Raw genomic sequence first — 10,223 nt, forward strand, 5'->3', positions numbered from 1 at the left:
CTAGTGGTGGTTATATCACTGTGATGCTCCAGGTACTGTGGAGGGGCTGGCTAGTGTTGGTTATATCACTGTGATGCTCCAGGTACTGTGGCTAGTGTTGGCCTCTATAGTTCTAATCTTTCTGAGGACCAACTTATCCAGCATGGGCTCTAGTTTATCCTGGTTGTTGCCGATGGTAGATCCAGTCTTCTTGATGATTTTGTTTGGCCTGTTTGCATCCTCCCTAGTGATGTTACCCTGCCTGAATCAGAGTATTTCTCCACAACTCAGTGGTCCTGAGTCTGCACAGAACTGCCAGGACCCAGGATCAATGGAGACACTACAGTCTTTAATCCTGTATTTCTTGACACATTCACAAAAACAGTAATGGCCCACTGGACCCTATTCCAACTACTGAAAGAGCTGCTTCCTGTGCTTGGCTCTCCTATGTTGAACATAATAAACGGCTTCCTATCCTTTGGATGTGTACCAAACTCACTGAAAGTGACAGTAATAAAGCCTCTCTTGAAAAAGCCAAAACTTGACCAAGAAATATTTTTAAATAAAAAATAATTAATTAATTATTTTTTTTATTTAATTTCCCATTCTTCTCAAAATGTTTTAGAAAAGGCTGTTGCGCAGCAACTCACTGCCTTCCTGAAGACAAACAATGTATTCGAAAACCTTCAGTCTGGTTTTAAACCCCATCATAGCACTGAGACTGCACTTGTGAAGGTGGTAAATTACCTTTTAGTGGCGTCAGACCGAGGCTCTGCATCTGTCCTCGTGCTCCTAGACCTTAATGCTGCTTTTGATACCATCGATCACCACATTATTTTGGAGAGATTGGAAACCCAATTTGGTCTACACGGACAAGTTCTGGCCTGGTTTAGATCTTATCTGTCGGAAAGATATCAGTTAGTCTCGGGGGATGGTTTGTCCTCTGACGAATCAATGTTAGGTTTCGGTGTTCCTCAAGGTTCTGTTTTAGGACCACTATTGTTTTCACTATATATTTTACCTCTTGGTGATGTCATTCGGAAACACAATGTCACTGCTATGCGGACGACACACAGCTGTACATTTCAATGAAACATGTTGAAGCCCAAAAATGGTCAAACCTGGAAGCCTGTGTTTCATACATAAGGACAAACAGAGATGCTTGTTCTAGGTCCCAAGAAACAAATAGATATACTGTTGGATCTGACAATTAATCTTGATGGTTGTTCTGTCGTCTCAAATAAAACCGTGAAGGACCTCGGCGTTACTCTGGACCCTGATCTCTCTTTTGACGAACATATCAAGACTGTTTCAAGGACAGCTTGAATCCATGCTTTTGTTACTTCTAGGTTAGACAACTTCAATGCTCTACTTTCCAGCTACCCGGATAAAGCACTAAATAAACTTCAGTTAGTGCTAAACACGACTGCTAGAATCCTGACTAGAACCTCATATTACTCCAGTGCTAGCCTCCCTACACTGGCTTCCTGTTAAGGCTAGGGTTGATTTCAAGGTTTTACTGATAACCTACAAAGCATTACATGGGCTTGCTCCTACCTATCTCTCTGATTTGGTCCTGCCGTACATACCTACACGTACGCTACGGTCACAAGACGCAGGCCTCCTAATTGTCCCTAGAATTTCTAAGCAAACAGCTGGAGGCAGGGCTTTCTCCTATAGAGCTCCATTTTTATGAAATGGTCTGCCTACCCATGTGAGAGACGCAGACTCGGTCTCAACCTTTAAGTCTCTATTGAAGACTCATCTCTTCAGTAGGTCCTATGATTGAGTGTAGTCTGGCCCAGGGGTGTGAAGGTGAATGGCAAGGCACTGGAGCAACGAACCACCCTTGCTGTCTCTGCCTGGCCGGTTCCCCTCTTTCCACTGGGATTCTCTGCCTCTGACCCTATTACAGGGGCTGAGTCACTGGCTTACTGGTACTCTTCCATGTCGTCCCTAGGAGGGCTGAGTCACTGGCTTACTGGTACTCTTCCATGTCGATGATGGCGGTCTGTTGATATCCATCTAGTGGTGTGGGGACTATACTCAGCCTTGTCTCAGGGTAGTAAGATGATGGTCTGTTGATATCCAGCTAGTGGTGTGGGGGCTGTGCTTTGGCAAAGTGGGTGGGGTTATATCCTGCCTGGTTGGCCGGGGCCCCTTAACCCCCCCCCCCCCCGTCTCAGCCTCCAGTATTTATGCTGCAATAGTCTATGTGCCAGGGGGCTGGGGTCAGTCTGTTATATCTGGAGTAATTCTCCTGTCTTAAAGTGCATTCAGAAAGTATTCAGACCCCTTGACTTTTTCCACATTTTGTTACATTACAGCCTTATTCTAAAATGGATTTTAAAAAATGAATAAAACACCTGTATGGATGGCTCCTATGTACCCTTGTTGTGTTGTCTCTGCCATCCTCAGCTGCCCAGGTTCCAGACGGCACTAGTTTCAGGGATGGAGATATCGCTGTGACTACCGGGAGGCGCTCTAAGGTCTGTTTCGCACGCAGTTGTCTGTGGTCCAAGTCGGTGGACGGACATGTCTACATCGCATACAGGCTGTCATTGGACTACAGTAAGTTACCAGCAGGCTACACAGCAGGGGTTCAGATATGTGCTGTTGGTCCTGTACCTTTCTACTAATATGTTGTGTATATATACGGTTGAAATCGGAAGTTTACATACACTCAATTAGTATTAGAATTAGAAGAAGACTGAGAAGGAAAAGAAGTTCAATCAGTCAACTAAATATTACTATTGTGTGATTTGTTCCCCCTCCACCAGCCCATATAGTAGATATACAGTTGAAATCGGAAGTTTACATACACCTTAGCCAAATACATTGAAACTCAGTTTTTCACAATTCCTGACATTTAATCCTAGTAACAATTCCCTGATTTATGTCAGTTAGGATCACCACTTTATTTTAAGAATGTGAAATAATAGTAGAGAGAATGATTTATTTCAGCTTTTATTTCTTTCATCACATTCCCAGTGGGTCAGACGTTTACATACACTCAATTAGTATTTAGCAATTAGTATTGCCTTTAAATTGTTTGACTTGGACCAAAGGTTTTGGGTAGCCTTCCACAAGCTTCCCACAATAAGTTGGGTGAATTTTGGCCCAACTTATTGTTGGTGTATGTCTATGTTGGTGTATGTCGTTCCCATAGCAACGATTAAAACATTCCCTAACCAGAAACCGTGGATTGATGGCAGCATTCGTGTGAAACTGAAAGCGCGAACCACTGCTTTTAATCAGGGCAAGGTGTCTGGTAACATGACCGAATACAAACAGTGCAGCTATTCCCTCCGCAAGGCTATCAAACAAGCTAAGCGTCAGTACAGAGACAAAGTAGAATCTCAATTCAACGGCTCAGACACAAGAGGCATGTGGCAGGGTCTACAGTCAATCACGGACTACAGGAAGAAATCCAGCCCAGTCACGGACCAGGATGTCCTGCTCCCAGGCAGACTAAATAACTTTTTTGCCCGCTTTGAGGACAATACAGTGCCACTGACACGGCCTGCAACGAAAACTTGCGGTCTCTCCTTCACTGCAGCCGAGGTGAGTAAGACATTTAAACGTGTTAACCCTCGCAAGGCTGCAGGCCCAGACGGCATCCCCAGCCGCGCCCTCAGAGCATGCGCAGACCAGCTGGCCGGTGTGTTTACGGACATATTCAATCAATCCCTATACCAGTCTGCTGTTCCCACATGCTTCAAGAGGGCCACCATTGTTCCTGTTCCCAAGAAAGCTAAGGTAACTGAGCTAAACGACTACCGCCCCGTAGCACTCACTTCCGTCATCATGAAGTGCTTTGAGAGACTAGTCAAGGACCATATCACCTCCACCCTACCTGACACCCTAGACCCACTCCAATTTGCTCACCGCCCAAATAGGTCCACAGACGATGCAATCTCAACCACACTGCACACTGCCCTAACCCATCTGGACAAGAGGAATACCTATGTGAGAATGCTGTTCATTGACTACAGCTCGGCATTCAACACCATAGTACCCTCCAAGCTCGTCATCAAGCTCGAGACCCTGGGTCTCGACCCCGCCCTGTGCAACTGGGTACTGGACTTCCTGACGGGCCGCCCCCAGGTGGTGAGGGTAGGCAACAACATCTCCTCCCCGCTGATCCTCAACACTGGGGCCCCACAAGGGTGCGTTCTGAGCCCTCTCCTGTACTCCCTGTTCACCCACGACTGCGTGGCCACGCACGCCTCCAACTCAATCATCAAGTTTGCGGACGACACAACAGTGGTAGGCTTGATTACCAACAACGACGAGACGGCCTACAGGGAGGAGGTGAGGGCCCTCGGAGTGTGGTGTCAGGAAAATAACCTCACACTCAACGTCAACAAAACTAAGGAGATGATTGTGGACTTCAGGAAACAGCAGAGGGAACACCCCCCTATCCACATCGATGGAACAGTAGTGGAGAGGGTAGCAAGTTTTAAGTTCCTCGGCATACACATCACAGACAAACTGAATTGGTCCACTCACACAGACAGCATTGTGAAGAAGGCGCAGCAGCGCCTCTTCAACCTCAGGAGGCTGAAGAAATTCGGCTTGTCACCAAAAGCACTCACAAACTTCTACAGATGCACAATCGAGAGCATCCTGGCGGGCTGTATCACCGCCTGGTATGGCAACTGCACCGCCCTCAACCGTAAGGCTCTCCAGAGGGTAGTGAGGTCTGCACAACGCATCACCGGGGGCAAACTACCTGCCCTCCAGGACACCTACACCACCCGATGTCACAGGAAGGCCATAAAGATCATCAAGGACATCAACCACCCGAGCCACTGCCTGTTCACCCCGCTATCATCCAGAAGGCGAGGTCAGTACAGGTGCATCAAAGCTGGGACCGAGAGACTGAAAAACAGCTTCTATCTCAAGGCTATCAGACTGTTAAACAGCCACCACTAACATTGAGTGGCTGCTGCCAACACACTGACACTGACTCAACTCCAGCCACTTTAATAATGGGAATTGATGGGAAATGATGTAAATATATCACTAGCCACTTTAAACAATGCTACCTTATATAATGTTACTTACCCTACATTATTCATCTCATATGCATACGTATATACTGTACTCTATATCATCGACGGTATCCTTTTGTAATACATGTATCACTAGCCACTTTAACTATGCCACTTTGTTTACATACTCATCTCATATGTATATACTGTACTCGATACAATCTACTGTATCTGCCTATGCTGCTCTGTACCATCACTCATTCATATATCCTTATGTACATATTCTTTATCCCCTCACACTGTGTACAAGACAGTAGTTTTGGAATTGTTAGTTAGATTACTTGTTGGTTATTACTGCATTGTCGGAACTAGAAGCACAAGCATTTCGCTACACTCGCATTAACATCTGCTAACCATGTGTATGTGACAAATAAAATTTGATTTGATTTGATTTGATGTAAACTAAGGTGTATGTAAACTTCCGACTTCAACTGTATATCTACTATATGGGCTCAGTCTTCTTCTTGGATGTGTTTCTCTCATTCACTCCACAGATGATTTGGATCAGAGGATAATAAAGTCTGGCATGGAGAACATGGAGAGAGGTACCTGTGTGCGTTTCGTTCCATGGACACACCAGAGGGACTACCTGGATATTCAGCCTAAGTCAGGGTGAGAGAGAACCACTTTGTACTGTGTTGATGATGAGATTGTCTGATTCCATGGTTGTGTCCCAAACGATACCTTATTCCCTGTGTAGTGCACTACTTTAGACCAGGGCCCATAGCCCACTATTTCTGACCTCTGTAGGGGAAACATGACACAGTATAACACTATGTAGGGGACACATGACACAGTATAACACTATGTAGGGGAAACATGACACAGTATAACACTATGTAGGGGAAACATGACAGAGTAACACTATGTATGGGGAAACATGACACAGTATAACACTATGTAAGGGAAACATGACACAGAGTAACACTATGTAGGGGAAACATGACAGAGTAACACTATGTAGGGGAAACATGACACAGAGTAACACTATGTAGGGGAAACATGACACAGTATAACACTATGTAGGGGAAACATGACACAGTATAACACTATGTATGGGGAAACATGACAAAGTAACACTATGTAGGGGAAACATGACACAGTATAACACTATGTAGGGGAAACATGACACAGTATAACACTATGTAAGGGAAACATGACACAGAGTAACACTATGTAGGGGAAACATGACAGAGTAACACTATGTAGGGGAAACATGACACAGAGTAACACTATGTAGGGGAAACATGACACAGTATAACACTATGTAGGGGAAACATGACACAGTATAACACTATGTATGGGGAAACATGACAAAGTAACACTATGTAGGGGAAACATGACACAGTATAACACTATGTAGGGGAAACATGACACAGTATAACACTATGTAGGGGAAACATGACACAGTATAACACTATGTAGGGGAAACATGACACAGTATAACACTATGTAGGGGAAACATGACACAGTATAACACTATGTAGGGGAAACATGACAGAGTAACACTATGTATGGGGAAAAATGACACAGTATAACACTATGTAGGGGAAACATGACACAGAGTAACACTATGTAGGGGAAACATGACAGAGTAACACTATGTAGGGGAAACATGACACAGTATAACACTATGTAGGGGAAACATGACACAGTATAACACTATGTAGGGGAAACATGACACAGAGTAACACTATGTATGGGGAAACATGACACAGTATAACACTATGTAGGGGAAACATGACAGAGTAACACTATGTATGGGGAAAAATGACACAGTATAACACTATGTAGGGGAAACATGACAGAGTAACACTATGTAGGGGAAACATTGACACAGTATAACACTATGTAGGGGAAACATGACAGAGTAACACTATGTAGGGGAAACATGACAGAGTAACACTATGTAGGGGAAACATGACAGAGTAACACTATGTAGAGAATAAGGTGTCATTACGGACAGCCCTTGTCTCTCCTTTTCGATAAGGAACTGTGTGCACTGTTGTTGTTGTTGTTGTTGTTTAGGTGTTGGTCGTACCTAGGGCAGCGTGGTGGCAGACAGACTTTATCTCTACAGTCTCCTGGCTGTATGTTGTCTGGCGTGGCCTCCCACGAACTCATGCACGCCCTGGGCTTCGTGCACGAACATTCCCGCATCGACCGCGACAACTATGTCACTGTCCTGTGGGAGAACATCTGGAAGGGTGAGACAGACAAGGTGTTGACACTGTGATTTGGGGTCAATTTAATGTTCGTTCAGTATATTCAACCAACGGATGTGTGTTGTCCATCAACAGATCGCGTACGGAACTTTGAGAAGTTCAAAACCAACTCTCTGGGCGTCCCCTATGACTACGACTCCATCATGCACTTTGGGATGTATGTAGCTAGGACACACACACACACACACACACACACACACACACACACACACACACACACACACACACATACACACACACACACACACACACACACACACACACACACACACGCACACACACACACACATACACACACACACACACACACACACACACACACACACACACACACACAATTATCAGATGGAATTATATGTGAAGAAAGTCTCACAATGTCGTTTGTGTAAATGCAGGTATTCGTATTCAGAAGATGGAGATCCTACCATCAAACCTAAGAGGAAGAACCACAACACCCATCTGGGACAGAGAACCGGTCTCAGTCAACTGGACAAAATGAAGATTAACAAACTCTACAAATGTGGTTGGTAGCAAACAATATTTCCTTTATATTTCTGAGGCAAAGTTTATTTTACATTTTTAAATAGGTTATTATTTTGTATTAATTTCCTCCCATTTTGCATTTTGTTTTCAAAGGTTGTCAATATAGAACAAAGGTGTGATCACTAGATGTGTCCTCTCTCTCTCTCTCCTGACAGAAACCCTGGACGATTAGAAAGATCAAACAGAGAAACATCATCCACTGAATCTCTGGCGTCAGATAATGGGAGCATTTAAATAAAGTTCGATTGACAACTCAGTTGCTCTTCTGTTTTTCTGTGTAAACATGTTGTTGCATCACACAAGTCTGAGAGATGACTGTTTACCTGTTTGAAATATGTCCGTTCTGGGACAACGAACACCTTTGGGTGGCTCATCTCTGAAAGTGCTGAATGTCCTGTGTAAAAGTATGGGGTGAAGCTGGAGGATGCTGTTTAGGGTCATCAACGGATTAGATGTTAATGTCATAGGACGCCACGAGGGACAACGCTCTGGGCTGTGATTCATCCTGTAACATCAGAACATGTAACCAATCAGTGCAGACGTCGGGAGGTGAGGTGGGGGGGGGGGTAGTCTATATAGGTGTGGAGTTAGGACCTAAATCTGGATCAGAGACCAGTCTGGCCCAAGGACATGAAACTCATGATCTCTCTAGGAATCATCTTGGGAATGATGACCTATACCTCCGCTCTACCTATCCAGGTAAGTGCTGAATTTAGTTTAGAATGAATCTTACCTTAGTGGTGCTCTCTCACGTAATACTTTCTGAAATGAACATTTCTTCCACAGAATTCATCAGTGATACAAGAAATGAAAAGGTTGAAAAGAGGAAACTCAGGTAAATTGTTGAAATATTTCCATGAACATGATTTTGTATTTAATGTGGCACATATTTTCAGAATGTATCTTAACACACTTCTATTATCCATTTATAATAGAGGTGTTTAGGGGTCCAGAGGAAATGAATGCAATGGACAGGATCCTGAGAACCAATGGGAGTAAGTATTGTATCAGTTGCTTAGTTTGGGGTTGGAGTTTACAGGGAAGGAGATATACTGTGTTTGGGGTAGGAGTTGACAGGGAAGGAGATATACTGTGTTTGGGGTAGGGGTTGACAGGGAAGGAGATATACTGTGTTTGAGGTAGGGGTTGACAGGGAAGGAGATATACTGTGTTTGGGGTAGGGGTTGACAGGGAAGGAGATATACTGTGTTTGGGGTAGGGGTTGACAGGGAAGGAGATATACTGTGTTTGGGGTAGGGGTTGACAGGGAAGGAGATATACTGTGTTTGGGGCTGGAGAGATATACTGTGTTTGGTGTAGGGGTTGACAGGGAAGGAGATATACTGTGTTTGGGGCTGGAGAGATATACTGTGTTTGGGGTAGGAGTTGACAGGGAAGGAAATATACTGTGTTTGGGGTAGGAGTTGACAGGGAGGGAGATGTACTGTGTTTGGGGTTGGAGTTGACAGGGAAGGAGATGTACTGTGTTTGGGGAAGGAGTTGACAGGGAAGGAGATGTAATGTGTTTGGGGTTGGAGTTGACAGGGAAGGAAATATACTGTGTTTGGGGTAGGAGTTGACAGGGAAGGAGATATACTGTGTTTGGGGTTGGAGAGATATACTGTGTTTGGGGTAGGAGTTGACAGGGAAGGAGATATACTGTGTTTGGGGTTGGAGAGATATACTGTGTTTGGGGTAGGAGTTGACAGGGAAGGAGATATACTGTGTTTGGGGTTGGAGAGATATACTGTGTTTGGGGTAGGAGTTGACAGGGAAGGAGATATACTGTGTTTGGGGTAGGGGTTGACAGGGAAGAAGATATACTGTGTTTGGGGTTGGAGAGATATACTGTGTTTGGGGTAGGAGTTGACAGGGAAGGAGATATACTGTGTTTGGGGTAGGAGTTGACAGGGAAGGAGATGTACTGTGTTTGGGGTAGGAGTTGACAGGGAAGGAGATGTACTGTGTTTGGGGTAGGGGTTGACAGGGAAGGAGATATACTGTGTTTGGGGTAGGAGAGATATACTGTGTTTGGGGTAGGGGTTGACAGGGAAGGAGATGTACTGTGTTTGGGGCTGGAGAGATATACTGTGTTTGGTGTAGGGGTTGACAGGGAAGGAGATATACTGTGTTTGGGGTTGGAGAGATATACTGTGTTTGGGGTAGGGGTTGACAGGGAAGGAGATGTACTGTGTTTGGGGCTGGAGAGATATACTGTGTTTGGGGTAGGGGTTGACAGGGAAGGAGATATACTGTGTTTGGGTTAGGGGTTGACAGGGAAGGAGATATACTGTGTTTGGGGCTGGAGAGATAGACTGTGTTTGGTGTGGGGGTTGACAGGGAAGGAGATATACTGTGTTTGGGGCTGGAGAGATATACTGTGTTTGGGGTAGGAGTTGACAGGGAAGGAGATATACTG

At 44.7% G+C, this 10,223-nt stretch overlaps 2 protein-coding genes across 2 annotated transcripts in view; both read left to right on the forward strand.

Moving 5' to 3' along the window:
* LOC139380393 (high choriolytic enzyme 2-like 2) overlaps nucleotides 1–8,060 on the forward strand; it is a 15,779-nt gene extending 7,719 nt beyond the window's left edge. Inside the window, exons 5-10 of the mRNA XM_071123031.1 lie at nucleotides 2,398–2,550; nucleotides 5,531–5,648; nucleotides 7,065–7,243; nucleotides 7,337–7,418; nucleotides 7,657–7,784; nucleotides 7,960–8,060. Coding sequence (XP_070979132.1) covers nucleotides 2,398–2,550; nucleotides 5,531–5,648; nucleotides 7,065–7,243; nucleotides 7,337–7,418; nucleotides 7,657–7,784; nucleotides 7,960–7,976 — 677 coding nt within the window. The 3' untranslated portion in view covers nucleotides 7,977–8,060. The remainder of the gene's footprint in view (nucleotides 1–2,397; nucleotides 2,551–5,530; nucleotides 5,649–7,064; nucleotides 7,244–7,336; nucleotides 7,419–7,656; nucleotides 7,785–7,959) is intronic.
* A 382-nt stretch (nucleotides 8,061–8,442) lies between these two features.
* The window catches only part of LOC139380395 (hatching enzyme 1.2-like), a 5,580-nt gene continuing 3,799 nt past the window's right edge, over nucleotides 8,443–10,223 (forward strand). The window contains exons 1-3 of the mRNA XM_071123033.1: nucleotides 8,443–8,503; nucleotides 8,591–8,639; nucleotides 8,740–8,799. Of these exons, the coding sequence (XP_070979134.1) occupies nucleotides 8,444–8,503; nucleotides 8,591–8,639; nucleotides 8,740–8,799 (169 nt within the window). The 5' untranslated portion in view covers nucleotide 8,443. The remainder of the gene's footprint in view (nucleotides 8,504–8,590; nucleotides 8,640–8,739; nucleotides 8,800–10,223) is intronic.

The sequence above is a fragment of the Oncorhynchus clarkii genome, chromosome 22, assembly GCF_045791955.1.
Source record: "Oncorhynchus clarkii lewisi isolate Uvic-CL-2024 chromosome 22, UVic_Ocla_1.0, whole genome shotgun sequence".
Lineage (NCBI taxonomy): Eukaryota > Metazoa > Chordata > Actinopteri > Salmoniformes > Salmonidae > Oncorhynchus > Oncorhynchus clarkii.